This window comes from Peromyscus californicus, unplaced genomic scaffold (assembly GCF_007827085.1).
Source record: "Peromyscus californicus insignis strain IS unplaced genomic scaffold, ASM782708v3 Scaffold_8__1_contigs__length_139910024, whole genome shotgun sequence".
NCBI lineage: Eukaryota > Metazoa > Chordata > Mammalia > Rodentia > Cricetidae > Peromyscus > Peromyscus californicus.
Window position 1 is genome coordinate 859,345 of NW_026294606.1, and position 18,649 is coordinate 877,993.

Genomic DNA, 18,649 nt, shown 5'->3' on the forward strand with positions numbered 1-18,649 from the left:
GTAGGGTTGTAGTTGTGTCCTACATGGTCATCAGATAGAAACATACAGTTACTTTAGAAAAATCACTTAAATCTAACAGTGCAAAAAAGACAAGTGAGCATTTCAACAAAGAAAAATAACTCTTAGGCTTTGCGTTTTACCAGAGGAACAAATGAAAATCTATAGTGCAGACATCCCATTTGCATGCCACTACCAACTAAGAAGACATTGTAGTCAGGAACTATAAATAAAAATAAGGTGGAAAACAATTGAGGAAGACCCTGGCATTGACTTCTTTCTTCCACACACATCCATACATTTATGTGTTCACATGTGAATACATACAGCACACACACAAGAAACACCAAGCCAAAACTGGGTATGTGGACATACTTGTAATCCCAGCACTTAAGCACTTGGAAGGTAGTGGCAGGAAGATCAGAAGTTCAAGGCCATCCTCAACTGCATAGTAAAGTCAAGGTCAGCCTGGGCAATAGGAAACCTTGTCTTAAGAAAGAAGGGAACAGGAGGTGACGGGAAAATAAATATCAAAGTTTGAGTGTGTATTAGTTACTTTTCCATTGCTATGATACTCCACCATGACCAAGGCAACTTAAAGAAGGAAATGTTTACTTGGGCTTACTGTCCAGGGGGTTGTCCATCAGCATCACAGGGATGTGACAGCATGTGTAGTGGCAGGCCTGGCAGCTGGAACCGGAAATGGAAACTCAAATTTGAGCTGTAGGCAGGAAGCAGAAAGAGCCACCTGGGAATGGCAAGAGGCTTTGAAACCTCAAAGCCCACTCCCAGTCACATACTTCCCCCATCAAGGCCACACCTCCTACACCTATCCAAACCATCTCACCAACTGGGAACTAAGTGTTGAAATGCCCAAGGCTGTGAGATCCATCTCTTTGAAATCACCTCAGGTTGTGTAAAGAAAACAAGGAAACATACATAGTGTGACTACAGTAATGAAGCTGATGGCGTCTGGTCAGGTGTGCTTCTGCAATCCATGCCGTCAGTGTGCAGTTCACTCCTAACTCACGAACTCAGTTCCCTGTCCATAGTCATACCTCCCGATCTGTGGGCTGTTTCTGCCTCCTCCTCTCCCTGTACTCAGGTGTAGTTTTTTGTACGAGCATACTGTATATTTGACTGTGGCCAGCTTAAGTATTGTAAATCAGTATGGTGGGGTGGTTATCCAACTAGAGATGGAGTCTCACCATTTGTTCCTGTGTGTTGAACTAAAGTCAGCATTTTTGTCTCAACAGAAATCGGACCACCACCACCACCACCCTTGTTTCCCGCCCCTTTGCCATCACAGTTGCTGCTCTGGGTCTTTTAGGGTGTCTTAAAGCCACAGGTGGCTCTATGTATTTTATTACATGATTTATTTTGACTTCAAAGTTTGAACATCTGTTCTTTCCCCTTCCGCCCTTTCCAGATGCCCCCTAGCTGTGCTGGCCTCTGCACTGTGTAGTGTTGCCATCTGGTGGATTGTGTGTGACTACATTCTCCCCACCCTGCTGTTCTGTCTTGATGGCTTCAGAGCACAGTAGCCATCCGGACCCTTTGACAGATAGTTTGCTGTGTAAGTTTCCTGTTCCGTATCTCCTACCCTCCCTGTCGTCCAGTGTGGTTCTCAAGGTGCATGTATTTCTCCTTCTGGCTCTCCTGGCTGTTTTGGTTTGCTTATTTTCCAGGGTTCTCTTTCTGAATCTTTTCAGTGAGTGGGATGGTAGCAGTGGGTGAGAGCCTCAATGATGATCCTTCTAAGCCAAGGATGTTAAAAATAACACCTATTTTTGAAAGTTGTACTAGTTATTTATAAATGCGGACATTGGAATAGTTTTCTTTCCTGTCAGAAATGTTTAGTTAGTTGGGCTAATTAGTCTGGCCTCCTTTCTCCCAGGGGCTATGCACACCTCTCATATTCTGTGCCTTGAGTGTGGCCCCAGTCAATGGGTTTTCTCACCATTTCTTCTTAAGCAAAGACTGGGTTTTGTGGCATTGAGGGCTAGTGAGGACCACAGCCTGATTCTGCCACGGGGCAGCTCTCTTCCTGTCGCCTGTCTTTGGTGTGCAGAGCCGTCCACTCTACGTCACATCTTCTTCTGTGTTAAGTGAGACTGGGAGGCATGGAGCTGCTGTCACCTTCGTGCTCGTGTTTCTGCCTTACAGTCTCCGTCCTCTGCCTCCTTCCTTTCCCAAAAGTAGCTAGACTATCTTTATTAGATTATGTACACAACTACTGTATTCTCTTGAGATCTGTCCTCTTCTGTTCAGCAGAATGTGGCAGGAAATGCCCATGTGGAACCCCACAGTTAAGACCCACAGAGGGAGACTGTGTCCCACAACAACAACGACACCCCGTATCTGTGTGTTTTCCGTAACCTTTCTTCTGTTCATTCCAAAAGTGATTTTTCTTGTCCTAGTTTAGACTTAGAAATTACCAAAGCATGCAGAATTCTCTTCTAGGATTTCTTCCAAAGTAAAAGCACATTGCAACCAACCCTGGTCCTTTGTGGTTCTGTTGAGTGTTTTCATATGACTGAGAAGGATGAAAAATGAATCCAATCCCACTCTTTAATATTAAAGAAAGCTTACTGAACACATTTTTATTTATGGCAATTCCTTGACTATCCTAGGTGAGTTTATAGTTTCATATTCACACTCAGGTTTCTATAGAATTTTTTTTTTCTTTTTCTACCTATTGACTGAAGAGCAGTGATACCTTTTATAGTTTATTCTTCTCAGACTGTTCCAAGTGGCCAAGATGTTCTGAATGGGTGGGGTTGCTGCTAATAATGTTTGTCATCAGGCTCAAATGTCTTCAGCTTAAATGTTGCTTCTGCTGGGGATTTCCCCCTCAGTGTCCTCTGCAAGATAGTTAGGTCGCCTGTGGCTAGTGTTACCACCACATTTCAGAACCTAAGCAGGGCATTCCATTTAGTCTGCCTACTGATTTGAACTTACAAAAGCAAAAACCTTTCTGTAGCTGAGGTAAGTAACAAGTGTGATCTTTGTAGCCACTAGTTCCTGGTCACTTTCTTCCAAAGAGGCTTAATTTGTGAGTGACAGACAGTTTTCACTGCTCCATTGTGTTGGGCCATTGCTGTGAGCTGCTGGTAAGAGCCTTGCTTAGCAACCATTCAGAATCCAATAGCTGATGGCCTGCAGCGTAAGACCAGAAAGCATTTAATGTTCTGTGCCTGGTGCATGCATGGGGGATGGTGCCACTAGAGAAGGGTGAAGGATGTTGTGGGGCATCATACAAAAAGCTCTGTGGCAGTGGTCCCTTAGGAAGACGTCCAGGCATTTGGAGGCCCAGCAGGACACTCATGTCTCACATTGTCACTGTCCAACATCTGGAGCTGCTGAGGCTCCAGAGACACCACAGAGAGGGCAGTGGTCTATGGTTTAGGCACAAAGTAAGGAAGACCAAAGGAAATTTCATCGGGGCAGATAGAGAAGAGAAAAATGTATATTCTGCATATTACATGAGAAAAACCATGTGAGGAGGGCAGGTGGCGGTGAATCCCCAGTTTCCTGTTGCAGAGAGGAACACTTGGTTTGGCTTCCTCGCCCTCTCTGAGTTACTTTTGCCTCTTGCTGGTAATATGTAAGTGTAGTCTTGGAGCTTTCCCACTGCATTGGTGTACTAACTGCTCACCCATGTCAGATAACCTTGAGGCTTCCCTGGTGTGATTAATGTATACTAAATTTCCTTTTGCATTTCAAAGCTCCACAGAAATTAGTAACCACTAATATCATTATTTCACATTTATTTCCACTATTTTTAGAAAAATTAATGCTCTAAAAATATTTTTTCAGCCAGCCTAAGAAATACTTCTTGATTGAGTTGTAGTTCTTTGTTTTGTGTAGCACTTAAACTTTCAGTAATTTAAGAAATCACGAGATTTCCTGAACAGGCAGTGTCCTGGTTTCTTGTTTTTTTGTGCTAATGACCTTATAGTATGATAGTTATCCGTGCTTTTGACTTCAGATGGTCTGAAGTGGAGGAGTGACATTTCAGAAAAACCCAGTCTCATTTTTCTCCTCTGTCAAGAAGCAGCAGAGGACAATCAACTGTACACACTACCCAGAAACCTGGGAAATTAGCAGATGGATTTGTTAGACTTTATGCAAAATTCTAGATTCATATCCTTGAGAGAGATGAATAAATATTTCCTCTTTGATTTGTATTAGCAGAAGGAAATTTTAGCAGTTGAATGGGAGAAGTAGCGTTAATGTTCTATCTAGCCCAGTACAGAGTAACTGTGGTTGACAACTAAAAGAATTTTTTAAGGAGAGGGGCCCTTGAAGGTTCCCAACATTAGGGATGATAATGAGGCCCTGGATGAGCCAACTACTCCATCTTATTGTTATATATTATCTATACATATTGAAGTGATTCCTTATGCCAATACATGTGCATGATTATTACATGTATACTAAATAGTTACGTCATTTCTTAAAAAGAACTTTTCACTAAATCCTGTTTTGGGGAGCTGGGTTCATGTCTTAGACAGTTGGTTCCTTCTTGAGTCACAATTGTGTGTGCATCTACTATTTCTACTTAGAGAATTTCAGATCAGTTTCGTGACATGGGCAGATTCAGTCAGGGCTACATTGCCTGTGAAGCTCCAGAACTTTCAGAACAATGGTGGGCTAACAGCTCCACCTCTTCTCACACAACTGGTACGCCAAGCAGTGAGGTGATTGGCTGCCCTTGCTGTGAGTAACCCACCATCATCAGAACTTTGGAACCTTTGCTACATTAGAAGGACCAGTAGTTGTCGATCACCCTGGTCATGACAGGCCTGTAAAGCAGACTCTTCCTTAGTTGAAATTACTTATTTTGATGGAGCTGGGCTCTCACAGATTGTTATTGGCTCTCCCGATTGTAGTTTGACTCCCGAAGAGGAAGCTGTTAAGTCAGTGTTTTCTCCTTTCTCTAGCAGACACTGATGGAAATAAAGGAGTGCATGGCTTCTGAAGCCGAGACTGGCCTGCCAACATCTTTTGATGTTTTCTGCTGTTTTTCCTCTGACAGTTTAATAAGAATTACTTAGGGAGAGCGTGCTCTGTGTGGCCTGTTCTTTCTGATTTATGATTTTTCATCCTGAGCAGTCTTCTGTCCTGGGAGATTTTAATTAAGACAAGTTTCACAGCATTTAAGGGATAAATTCAAGATTTGGTAAATAGTTATGAGGCAGACAAAACTGAAATTTTGCTTGAATGTATTTAAACTTTTCATTGGCATATAAAATTACTACTTTGTTGTTTATTGTATCTGCTTCCTGCTCTGACCAGTGAATATCATGTAGCTGTTTTGCTAAGTTTATATTCAGACACTAAAAAATATGGGATTTATGACTTGTCTTTGTGATTGAAATCTGAGACTCTACTTTGACAGGTTCGACTAGTAGATTTCTTTGGTTTGTGAATTGCATAAAATGCCAGGCCATTCATTTCCCAAAAGCCAAGCACCTGAGTACCTCCAATAACCTTCAAAGAAACATGAGACGCTTGGTGTAAAAATGTGCGTCAAGGTTGGTGTTTGTGTATAAGTAGCAAATGTGATTGTGGAAAATTCTTCAGTTTGCAAAACAAATAATTATACCAAAGTGCAAAATTGCCTTCCTCTGTCAACTATTGAAAAGTTGTTTTAGTGAATATAATCTTGCCTTTTTCCAACTGTTTTCAGAGTAATTCTTCAGTCCCGTGTTCAGAGCTGTAAAACCCCTGAACCTAACCTTTCTGGCAGTGCAGGCATTACTAAACGAACCACCAGATCTGCTTCGGGGAAAAGCAGTCTTAAAAGGTGAGAAAAGAGTCCTACTCTGGAAAGTTCCCGTTTGTTTCCAGTTTACTCTTTTGGACCCTGCTCCTGGGACTGATTCATGTCCCAGGAAGGTGGAGGCTTCTGTGTTACTGGCTGTCCAGAGGAAATTCCTTCTGTTAGAAGTGTGGTCCCTGGCATGATATGGGGAAGTTGGTATGGGACTGATTCATGTCCCAGGAAGGTGGAGGCTTCTGTGTTACTGGCTGTCCAGAGGAAATTCCTTCTGTTAGAAGTGTGGTCCCTGGCATGATATGGGGAAGTTGGTATGGGGAAGCTGAGGGCGTTGCCCTAGAATTTTTCCCGAGTGTTCCAGGCTTGGAGGAAGCCCCTTCCTGTCTGTCGGGTACAGGTCAGTGAGTCGTGGCAGAGCCTGAGGCTCTAGACCTGATACCCGTTCTCTGGCCACAGCCCCTCCTCAGTTGCCACCTCTTTCATTTACGCTAGACTCTGTTGAGAACGTTTTCCACATGTAATTCTTAAGATAATTCTGAGCCCCAGCCGCTGATGGGGGAAGAATAGACCATACCACTGCTGTTTGCTGGCCGTAGAGAGTAGGCGCGCCAGCGCCATCTCGTGGCAGTGGCGGTGCTTCTCTTTAACACGGATAGCTCTGAGGTTAATCTGGGCCATGTTCTACATCATCCTTGCTGCTTTTACCAGGAGCGTCTCCCTTATTACTTAGTCAGTGTAAGTTCATCTCTGGTGAACTCCACTGCCGCTGTGTCCCAAGAGCTCTGTGAACTTGCGGTTCTAAGGAATGCTTTGAGTTTGGTTGTTTTTCCTTGTTGCTGAGTCTTTTGTAAAATTTCACTATGGAGCTAGAGTCTCCTGAGAACAGGACAAAGAACCAACGTGGGTACCTGAGACTTGGCAGGCAGGCACTGACTCAGAAGTTAAGGATTTTATATGTGTGGAGTGTTGGTGCCCACAGAAGCCAGGGAACGTTCGACTCCCTGGAGCTGGAGTCCATGCAGCTGTCCAGACTCAAGGTTAGGTCCTGTAGAAGGGGAAGCCCCTGTTTTAATTTTCTAGTTAATTAGTTAAGCATTCATGTTCCTTTTATTCTGTGGTTCTAACTTGACAAGAAAATTAGAACACTGACAAAAGGTCAGATTTAGGTGTATTATAACATAGCGTCCAAGTGTTATAACAGAAAAATAGGAGATGGGCTGAGTTGTGCCAGACGAATCGGGAACCATTTATTTACCGATGGATTGATTGATAGTGCTGGTGGTAGAACTCAGGGTTTCATGTGGACTAGGCAAGTGCTTTTTACTACTGAGATAAATCCCCAACCTGAGTCATGTCTTAAAAGAAAATTTAATGACTTAGATAAATGCGTCTGAAAAAAAGAAAAGAGAGTAAATAAGTAAAAGTCCCATGTAAAACTTTGAGGTATAGCTCCAATTTGTAAATATACATTATGCCATATATAGAGAAATGTATTGCCGTATAATTATTTACAGTATGCAAATTTTTTTTTGTTTTTTGTTTTTTTTTTTGTTTTTCGAGACAGGGTTTCTCTGTGTAGCTTTGCGCCTTTCCTGGGACTCACTTGGTAGCCCAGGTTGGCCTTGAACTCACAGAGATCCGCCTGGCTCTGCCTCCCGAGTGCTGGGATTAAAGGCGTGCGCCACCACAGCCCGGCCAGTATGCAAATTTTTAAGTATGCATACAAATGAAACACAAGCAAACTTCTGTGCTTCTTGATTCTGGTTGGTAGGACAATTAAGATCTTAGATTCCAACTTTCCCATTAAGTTGAGGAAATAGGCATATCTTTTATGTGAAGTCAGACTGTCTAAAGTGCCCTGGGAGTGCTGGCCTTTAATCCCAGCCCCCAGGAGGCAGGGAGCCTGATCTACAGAGCAAGGTCCAGCAGCCAGGGTTACACAGTGAGATCTTATCTCAAAACAAAACAATAACCAGTCAGAAGGCATGGTGTTGATGTTGGCATCATCAACACCTTCTTTAGGTCTAAGTGATCAAGCTTCCATTAACAGTCCAACAAGACTTGTTCATTTGATTCTGAGAAATAGAATTCTAGCCAAGCTTTGACTCGAATCATACCATATTCCACTGAGGAGGGTTGACTGTGTATCAGTCTTTCTGTCTAGGTTTCTTGACTTCACATACCCTTCCTGTGACCTCCACTTTTCCTCTCTGGAGAGTGGTTTCTGATTTTTTTAGTGAGCTGCTCCCAAGGGCCTGGACTGGATGCTTTGAGTATTCTAAGCAGACTTCAGACTAAATAAGCTGGGCTAAATGAACTGTCCCAAAGTGCCCTTCAGGAATTTGAGGTGGTATTGGAAACCAAAGAAATTGGGACTGGGGTTGCTGTGGCCTATATTCATATTACCTTAACTATTATCACCTCCAGCTTACAGAAGAAAGGCACACAACTGTGTATGGCATTCCACTAATTCTAAGAAATAAGGAGAATCAGAGATTTCCAGGCCTCTTGTGTCTGCTAAATAAAGTTCAGCTTTTGGTTGGAGGATATTAAAGGAATTAACATTGGTATATAATCTAACCCAGGAAAAACAGGCTCATAGTCCCCCCCCCCCAAAAAAAGAACCACATTCAAAATAAAGATTACGCTCTCTTTCAGTGTCCATCAGTCTTCCCTTGGGGTGTAGGCTCACCAGGTCTCCTGGCTCTTTTATGGGAGAGGCCCTGTCTGTTACAGGTCCACGTACTCATGCATCTCTGTGGTGGCCCATGGAAACTTCATTCCCACATCCCCATTTGTTTTCTGAGGCTTCCAGGATGGAGATTCTCCCAAACATCACTTTGTACTGAGTTGACTCATGAGTTTTGACATTTTACCAAGAGACACTTCAACTTCAGAGACTTTTCCCCAACAAATCCTCTTAAAAGAAGAGACTGAGAAAGGTGGACATGTTAGGATAGAGGTGTTTGTTTTTGGAAGAGAAAGACCACTGTGCTTCTCGTGTCAATGCCCTTATGTCATGTGTCCATTTGGACAGAAGCCACATCCAGACATCGTGGAGCACACAGCCTGTGTGGGATGGAAAGATTCGGCTCCTGCACTGATGATCCCTTGTGTGGCTCCTTTTCATTTGTCAGATTCAGAAGGAAGTCTGTGGGTTTCCACAATTTTCACTTCCTATCAGGACCATAAATCTATTAAAACAGCTCATAATTGACCAGTTAGCTTTTTTTCAGTGTTTCCACTAACTCTGAAGCATTCTCAGAATGAGTCTTGAACACCATCACACCTCCAAGTGGAAGACTTGCAGATGCCTCAGTTGGAGAGTTCACTTCATTCTACATGTTTCTAGAAGCTTCTAAAGTTTCTTTTGGACAATTTTCTTTTTCAGTTATTTCATCTCATTTTCTTAAAATCTGTCATGTCCAAGTGACCTTTATGTTTAAAGGTGTGTCTTTGGGAACCGTCACTCTTCTCCTGCCACCAAACCACCCTGATGCTTGTGGTTTTCCTGTTACGTGGTGTGATGCTCAGGGTCCTTCATCACTCATCCAAGCCTTTGTAAGTCCTTGCTGTGAAAGTCGTGGCTGTCTTCCTGCCTTTGCAGCTCTCAGGGTCTCAGCCGCTGGTTCCTGTTCCATTGCTTCTGGGATTTCTCATTTCATCTGCCATTATCTCTAGGAGTCCCAGGATGTTATCTCTCTTAAGTGCTGGTTCCCTCTGGACTTTAAAATAATGTTCGTTTGGAATTCCAGATGTATTTCCATTTGATTAGATTTGCCGATTGTCTTTGCACTCAGTACTCTCTGCTCGTGTCTGTAAAAAACTACACACCCAATTCAAATGAGTCTTCTGTTAGCCAAGTGAGGGTTACCTCCAGATCAGAAGTAGTTTTGTGAGTGGGTTTGTCTTTTCTTTTTCTTTTTCTTTTTCTCTGAAAGTTGCTGATGAGTTTAAAGCATAACAACACATTGTGGGAGGAAGGAAGAGAGGAGGGTCGAGTCAGGTTGATTTCTGATGAGCCCAGAGGGGCCCTTGGCTGTCCCTGCCCAGATCTCCTTACAGACAGGCCAAGCACTATGAGAAGGAGGGGCTACCAAAACTAGAAACTGCTTGAGACGCTGGAGCTTTTTCTGTAACCAAATTCTGACCTTGAAACCACTCAGTAACCCTCTTTATCTTTCCGTTCTTTCCTCTGTCCCCACAGCCTGGCTCCTTGGAGGGAAAGGAGGAGGAGTGCTTTGCAGCCAACGCCCGTGCTGGCGTTATGGTACCTTGCCTTGCTCTGCTGCCTGCGCCTGCTCCCGCTTGTTTTTGTTTATTTCTATTGCTTTTTTTTTTTTTTTTAATGAAATTTGGACTTCCTCTACCCTGCCTTCCTCTCGTGTTTGGTTGATGTTGTCCTGTCTCTGTAAGAATGTCAGAACTACACCAAGTACGCGCTTCTTCGCATGCCAGTACTCTCTTTATGTTGCCGTCCTCGTCTTTGGAAACTCCCTCTGGGACACTTTAAAATCTTCATGGTAAATCTTTCTCTTTTTTCTCCTCAGTCCAGCTGTTTCAAGGACTAAGAGTGTCTTGCGTTAAAGTAAAAACCCGGTGACCAGCACTCCAGGGAACAGAAAACCCCAACAGGATTTAGCCAATCATCCAAGAACAAAACAGACACTGCAAAAGCCTTAGTTTCTTTCCACATGAGAAGTTCATTCAATGAAGAAAACGTCACTGGCCTCTCAGCCACTCACTGACTTTGTGGCTGAGCCATTGGAGGGCCGGACTCTCCCTTCTGTAATCTCAAGTTGGATGAAAGCTGCTGTTAAAAGTTTAGTCTCAGGTGTCAATACCCAACCCTCTGCCACCAGAGAGCTGTCTGGTGAGTGTGGTATATGTGTGTTCTTGTGATGGCAATCGTGTTCGCTGCTGGCCTTCAGGAGAGTGGAGGGTGTGCTGGAGGTCTCTTGGTGTATTTATGTTTTGTTCAGCCTGTGACCCCATCCTGCAGTTTATAAACGTGAAAGGAGATGAGCATCTCTCCAGTGGTACCCTCCGTCTTAAGATATGATTTGGTACAATCAGTTTCACTTTACTCTTGTTAATACCGTTGTGATGTTCACTGTGTGAATTACCCAAGCTGCTTGTCTTTCACCAAAGAGTGCTTTAATAACAATCTGTGAAAACTGCATTTAAACACTGTTGTGTGTTGTTGTGGTTACTAAAACCTGCTAAAGAATGTTGATAGAATATTACATAAGTCCTTCCTGTGTCATTTAGGATGAAGATTTCAGGACTGAGACATTGGGTTGCTCAGTCACACAGAGAATTGTGTTTCCTCCAGTACATTAAAACCAAACAGTAGTGCTGCTTGTCTGTGGGAAAGCACCCTGAATAATGGTGGCTTTAAAAACAAAATTGCCAACCCTTTGTAGAGTCTTTCTCTGTAATGCTGTGGAGTTTTTTTTTCTTGTGATTCACAGTTTGATTTTAGCGACAATTGCTTGCTTCTGGAGTTAGGCTGTTTGTGTAAGAGAACTCACTGTTGCCTTTGGTTAGGGAATAGGACTAGAAACTGTAGTGTGCCTTCTCTCTTCACCCCTGCTGGAAGCCAGCTCTACCTGTGCCATGAAGCAATCGCAGAGCCAGACTTTATCTGCTGCCAAAAAGAAGACAGAGCTAATAATTAGAGAATACTTTATGGTTGTCTTAGTTACTTCCACAATAGAAGATAGTGGATTTTACTCTTCCCAGTTTGAAGACTGGAAAAATGCAATATTGAAAGCCATTGAGAGCCAATGCCTTCCTAAGACAGATGAATGTGTCAGGCGAGCAGGTATTCCCACTTGAAAAGCTGCCTGCCTTGTAGTTGTAATGAACAGGTTAAAGTCTGGTAAATGTTTAAAAAAAAAAAAAGAAAGACAGTGGGTCCCCATTTCAGTGTTTCTCTCCTCAAACTGTGGCATTGGCTGACATTGGGTTGGGGGCCTGGGAATGTCAATGTAGAATCCACACAAAGAGTTCCTCCCCAGTTAAACACTGGAGAAAGGCAGCTAAGACCTAGGTAGGAGGACAAACATTTCATTTACTGATAATGCTCAATCAGACTGTACCTGAGTCTAAAGTAGCAACTTCTTAGGATAGTTCTTCTTCCATCTGAACCAAGCTGGATTTGTCCTGTGTATCAGGATGAGTGAACGGGGCCTGCCCACTGTGGCTCATAGTGATTGAGTTTGGGAATAAACCACTTGGGCTTCAGTGATAACCATAGTGCTTTTTAGAAATCGCCCCTTTGTGTTGGCGACTCCATTCAGCTAGAATTGCTACTACTGTGGCTCTTGCTAAAATTCCCTCTCTTGCTGAAGTTACTTAGGAAACGCAAGTTGGTGAGGATGCATTCCTAGGAAAACCTACTCCAGATGCTGAGGTGATAACTCTGGGGATGGACAGTCACCAGCACTGACTGGTGACATCTAGGACCCAGGAAGTCTGGGTCTGACTAATGGAAAATCCTTCCTGCTGTGAATTAGTGCACAACTCCTCCCCAACTACAACTACCCAGAACCTGCTGGGTTAGAAGACCCTGCTGCTATAGGGCATGAATCAGTGAGTGTTGATTGCAGGGGCCCCTTTAATTTAAGAACTTTAAATAGCTTTGAAAGTGCATCAAAACCTCTTATAGCAGAATTAAAATTAGAAAGTACATGTATAGGTGCCCTTGAAGCTTTTGGGGGACTGAGACCACCCAGAGTTCAAGAGAGGAATGTCTGCAGAGCTGGATTTTAGGACTTAGAGATTAATACACTTCTGAGGCCCTACTAGAACTCTGTTGCCATGAGGCAAGAAGGATGGGCCCTGAGCAGCGCCACATTCAATGGTGGCAGTATTTGTCTAACATGGCCACGTGCTGCTCTTCCTCAGAACTTCCCAGCTGTAACTTGACCCCCAAGACCTAGCCCTATCCATTGTCCCATCCCATGCCCTATCACCTCACCCCACAGGTGGCTTCTACCTCTTGGCTTGGGCCCCCGACAGGTCATAGAGGCTTTCCCAAGTGTTCTCATGAGGCTCTTGGAGTATTTTTAGGTCTAACAGACCTTTCCAGCTTTCTGGGTAACTTGTGCCTGGAATTCCTTAGGCCTCTGTTAGCTTGAATCGCTGTCTATGACAAGTATTTGTTCATTTGGTGTGTGTCCTAGAAGCAACAGCTGCTTTTCTTCATATATTTTCTAAAAGTTCTTGCCACATTTTAGAAAGCAGTTGGCCAGAAACCTTAAAACCTATTTTCTTTAAGATTTTTCTTCCACTGAAAATGTCTTGCATCTCTCTTTAAATCTGAGTGTTCCTCATATCATTGAATGGAAATACTACAGGTGTGTTAAAAAGACTTGCCTATACTGTATAAGAAATTACCTCCTTAACGATCCAGTAGAACTCACTGTGGATAAGACATGTCCATCAGATTAGAGTACTGCAGTTTTACATCCATTGTTTGAAGACTTTATTGTACACTCATGTACAGATGATTAAGTGAAGTTTTAAGGTGTAACTGATGAATCAGTATTTGATCAATCATTGTCTTGATATTTTATTAAATTGTATATTTCTAATCATTTTTAAAGCTGAGAGAACTGGTTGGATGTTTATTCTCCTGAAGGTATTTTTAAGATAAAGCTTCACCCTAGCCTGTAAACTTGGCACATACATGTAGTTTTTGATACTTATTGTTGCATTTGAAAATCTTGTGTATTGTCAAATGGTTTTATACAAAATACTAAATGGTAGAAATTGTATAATTTACAATCATAATTAAAAATATTAAACAGTTTTTTGGTTTATTGCATTCACTTACTGAGCATGTCGAGTAGATAGTAATTTAAATATAAAGTGGATCTAATTCTTAGCTTGCAAGGGACATCATAACAAAGTACTACAGCCTGGGTGGGGCAAGTAGAGAAAAATATATTCCCTTAGTGCCAGAAGTGCGAAGCTCAAAAGACCAAAATGTCAGCAGGGTGGGTTTTTCTTGCACCTGCTGTTCTTGGCTTGCTGATAGACTCTTCTCATTAGAGTTCATGTAACCATTCCTCTGCACCTGCCCATCCCTGGTGTGTCTTGTAGGGTTACCAGTGAGAATGGATTAGGGCCATTGTAATGGCTTATCTTTGCCTCTTTAAAGGTCCTGCCTCTAGATGTAGCCAATTGTAAGGTACAGAGGGGTTAAGGCTTCAGGACTTAAATTTTAGGGGTCACAGGAGGTGAGTGAGTGAGGGGTACCTGCTATAAAATCACTCCACATGCACCTCTGTGCCAGCCTGGACAACTCGGAGATTAATGGCCTGGAGGACAAAACCCAGGAACAGTAGGCTGTGAGGCCTGTAGGCCATGGATCATGGCTTACAGCTTGGCCAGCCACATAGCTGGCAGGACTGGGAAAAGACAGGTGAACGCCCTTTACATCTGATGTCTCAGCTCCCTGGGTTATCTGCTTTCTGTGTGGCCCAGAGCCACACTGTCTCATCACCACACACATATTCGATCTATACTTGAAGTGTGGATTTGAAAAAAAAAAAAAATCTCTCCCTAGTTAGTGAACCAAATGAACAATTCTTACAAAGAATGGGACACAGATTTGCATAGGTTATTTTGTACCTTTTAGCACAGGTGAATGTCTAATAAAGACTGATTTTAGACTATGGCCCCGTTTCTGATACTTTTCATATGTAACCTCATGCACCTGAATGGTGTGATTAGTTCACATTATCTTTTCCTGAAGGTGGAAATATACCCAATGCAGGTAAGTCTGAGAAAGTGGCTTGTTCAGAGCCCCAGTGAAGGGATGTGAGTGGAAAGCTACGCAAAAGGGCTATCAAGATGGCTCAGCAAGTAAAGGCATTTACCACACAGGCCTGGTGACCCCAGATCTACCCTAGAACCCGTATGAAGGTAGAAGGAGACAGCTGACATGACAGGACTGTCCTCAGCCCTCCACAGGATGTGCATGCCCCCATCCCCAACACACACAGAAACATTTTCTTTTAAAGAAGCAAAGCCAGCTTTCATGCCTGTGTTAATATTCTGTATGGAGGAGCAGTTTGATAGAATCATCCAGAGCCCAGACTGAATATAAAACTTGGCTCTGACCACTTTTGATTGGGGCTGAGTCAGCCTACCTACATCTCTTTCTACTTCAATAAGATGGGGATGGTAATATTCTTGCTAGGGTATGAGATGAATTAATACCATGAGCCACTCAGTGCAAGTGCTTGCATGTACTAATCTGTATTATGTTCAATTAAAAAAATGAAAATAGCCGGGTGGTGGTGGCGCACACCTTTAGTCCCAGCACTCAGGAGTCAGAGCCAGGCGGATCTCTGTGAGCCCAGGGCCAGCCTGGTCTACAAAGTGAGTTCCAGGACAGGCACCAAAACTACACAAAGAAACCCTGTCTCGAAAAACCAAAAAAAAAAAGAAAAGAAAAGAAGAAGAAAAGAAAAGAAAAGAAAATATTGCTATAATGCTTTTCAAGTGGACAGTGACACCTCCTGTTAGCAGCTGTTGAGACATGGGTGAGCTGGTTAGTGAAATAGCAAGACATTGCCCTCCCCCCCAGCACTGAGGTCACGGGGTCTTTTCCTTCTTTTATCCAGATTTGAAGTGTTTTGTTCTTGGTGATTGGCACAGTATAACCCTGTTTCTGGGCAGTCTGCACAGTCTCCCCCCCAGCTCCCTTTTTGAGGGGATTGATTCATGTGTGTGTGGAAGTCCTAATGTGCCGCCCTGTACCACACCTGCAGTCTTTCCTTGTTTCTAACTGAGTCTCATCTCTTTGTCTGCAAGTGTGCATGGCGATGACGAGCTCCCCGATGACCAGTGTTCTGTCCAAGAGGAAATGTCCAGGTAAGGAAGCCTTTGGCCTGGAGGGCCAAATCTCATAGGGCTGCTTGCCACCAGTGTTCACCAGCGTCCCCACAGAGCAGCTCAGTTGTAAACAGAGGCTCTGGGTGGGAGAAGGCAGAGGAGGAGGTACAGCCTGGGTGCTGCCTTACTGGGAGCGTGCTTGTGGAACAAATCTTTTCAGACAGGACAGTTCTTCCTCGTGTAGGACTCTGGATAATGCAGGGTGTCTGGCAGCTCCATCCACACCTCAGTGCCAGCCAGGCTCCCAGCCATTGGACAGCCCCAGTCCCCTCCTCCATTTCTGCCAACTTCAGAGGGTTCTGCTGCCCGCCCCCCTCCCTCCCCGCCCCGCCCCAACCGGCTAAGTGCATACAGAGCTTTTGTTGGAAACATCAAAGAAGCTGCCCAAGCACTCCAGGGATCCTGCTGAAATAGGGCTTCCTTGCCCTTTCTACTCTGGCCCAAGACTAGGAGGAAGGGAAAAGACCTCACTTGGAGACAGTGAAGAAGTGAAGCTTCTAAGGGCCAAGATTCTAGGGTGGGCTTCAGGTTGTCTAGTCAGCTACCTTCCTGCCTGACCCTAGATGTCTTCACAGTAACCTGTGTCTGTTATGCCTTGAGGATGGGGAAAGTCTGCTGAGGTCCAGCTGGAGGACACAGGAAAGACCTTAGGCGAGCTTGGGATTGGCAGGACAGGATGGGAAGGGAAGGTGGCGGTTGGTGGCCACTGTGGGGTTTTACTCATCTGGAGTGACAGTTCTGCCTTGCCGTGAGTGCAGTGGCTGGGCCTGGGCCAGGGATAAGAACATTGAGAACAGCTTAACCATCTCCTCCTTTTCCAGTGATGGCTGGCTGTCTCGGGCTGTAACCTTTCTAGACCGGCTTTTGATGTGGCTCGGGGTCCGCAGGGCCTAGCCCTCTGGAAGTCTCTTCTGACTACAGTGCTGCTCTCCCTACTGGGAATCCTCTCCCTGTGCAATATAAGCCTGTTTTTTCAGGCTGGTGCCTCAGCAACCCAGCAAATGTGTCTGTCTTGTTCTTCCAGTATTTCCACTGGGTGTCCTATCAGCTCTGTTGGTGGGTGAGGAGGGGGCCAAATTGACAGCCCTGGGGTAGAGCTGCTCAATTCCAAGTCCAATAGGACTGTGCCACTTGAGCCCTCTCAATCGAATGCCTCCTGTGAGCAAAACACTCTCAACTGCCCCAGCAGCATGGCTGGTGCACAGCATGCCTGGGAGACACCATTGAGGTATGTATGTAACATCCACTTCCCTGTTACCTCAAGGCCTTATAGGGATGCTCAGGGAACATCCCCAACAGTGTGTTCACATCAGTCACTTCCCTCAGAGGCCACCTGGTATTCTTATTTCTTTTCTCCCCTTCCAAAAACCTCTCCATGGCCCCGCTGCCAATTTGCATTCCTGAGCACTTGGGACTTTATTCAAGGCCATCAGCTGGTGTCTCAGTGGGCCGGCCACCAGTGCAGTTTTGCAGCTCATCACGAATGAGTGCATTGGTGCCCTTGGTGCCTTTAGTATTTAACAATTCTCAGGAATGCCCCTCTTTTCTCCTTGATTTACAAATGCTTCTATGTCTCCAGCTAGTCAGCCATCAGGAACTGGGCATTCTTGCAAAGAAAGAATGCTTTGAAGGCATCTGTAACTCTGCCCTATTGACTAGACCTGCCAGGTCCACAAGGGTGGTTTTCTGGGTTGTAGGCAACTCTGTGTTTTGATTAGGGACATTTCTGTTGCCAAGTCACTAGCAGCCTGTGGCCTGAGCAAAAGTTATGGAGCAGGAGACAGGCAGAGATGGATGGGGCTTGATTAGGGACATTTCTGTTACCAAGTCACTAGCAGCCTGTGGCCTGAGCAGGTGGTTTTGGAGCAGGAGACTGGCAGAGATGGATGGGGCTGAGGCAGCAGGAGCTACTAGGACCTTGAGCCTGAGCTCTCCCTTAGCCCCTAGACTACCCTAGTACCTCTCTGGTGGTGGCCCTTGGGGTAGCTAAAAATATGCCACAAATACTCCATAGATTCCTATGTCCCAGTGAGGTACACATGGCTCTGTCTTTCAATTACAGTGCCTAGAAAGGACATTGGGCTCAGGGAACAGGGCCTTTATCTGCCTCGGGCTCCTCCCATCTCTGGTTAACCGACTGTGGGTAACCAGGCACCTACAGGGCACTGTCCTCCTTTAAGACAACCCACACTAATGGCACAAGCAGAAGGGCCATCCATCCTTCAGACTTCAGAGATGCCCAGGTGCCCAGGAGAAGGTACAGCTGGAGCATGGTGGTGGCCCCATGCCTGTGGGTCTGAGGTGTACTCAGTAGTGGTTCTGGTGGGTCAGGATATGATGCCTTGAGGGAGAAGGGACAGCACAGCTGAGGGAAGGTGTCTCGGTGTGGACTCTGGTCATCAAGAGTTCTGCATTTAAGGAAGGTTTCAGGTGACCTGGTTTATTCTTCTTAAAAACAAAGGTGACTACAGGGCAGTGCCCAGTCAAGCTGTCAGTGCTCAAGGTCTACTCAGGATTGTCCCTTGGGTTGTGCCTAGGGCCACAGTGAGATTAGATTGGACCCTGGGAGGTCGATCCTCCCAGGAAGCTGATTGGGAGGCAGCAGTAGCAGGAAGAGAAATGGGCAGACCTTGCCTCTCCTCACAGTACTGCATGGTAAGCCTGCAGTGGACAGCACATGTTCACAAGAGGGTATGGTCAGTTTGTCCACCTTGAGGCGGTCTGGCTCTTGCAGTCCTGTCTGCACCACATGAAGAACTAAGCCCTGTCAGGAGAGTGTGTGTCTGGCCAAGTGTCCAGGAAGGAAGCCCTTGCAGCAGACGTCCCTAGCACAGCCGCAGCTTCTGGTTCACAAGTGCCCTGTTGTTGGGGGTTTTGCTCTCTTCTGGGGGGCCCGCCACCCAGCTTCCAAATAAATCACACACGGAGGCTTATTATTACTTATGAATGCCCGGC

The 18,649-nt window shown here is 44.8% G+C and overlaps 1 protein-coding gene across 18 annotated transcripts in view; it reads left to right on the forward strand.

The window, feature by feature from the left end:
* The window catches only part of Cdc14b (cell division cycle 14B), a 115,045-nt gene that overhangs the window by 82,393 nt on the left and 14,003 nt on the right, over positions 1–18,649 (forward strand). For 6 of the 18 annotated variants that reach the window (XM_052728722.1, XM_052728718.1, XM_052728719.1 and 3 more), the window contains one exon: positions 15,614–15,673. In XM_052728722.1, the coding sequence (XP_052584682.1) occupies positions 15,614–15,673 (60 nt within the window). Of the gene's footprint in view, positions 1–1,426; positions 1,574–5,692; positions 5,810–9,989; positions 10,053–10,332; positions 13,602–15,613; positions 15,674–18,649 lie in introns of those variants that run through there. The other 12 variants (XM_052728727.1, XM_052728730.1, XM_052728733.1 and 9 more) reach the window with 7 other exon arrangements.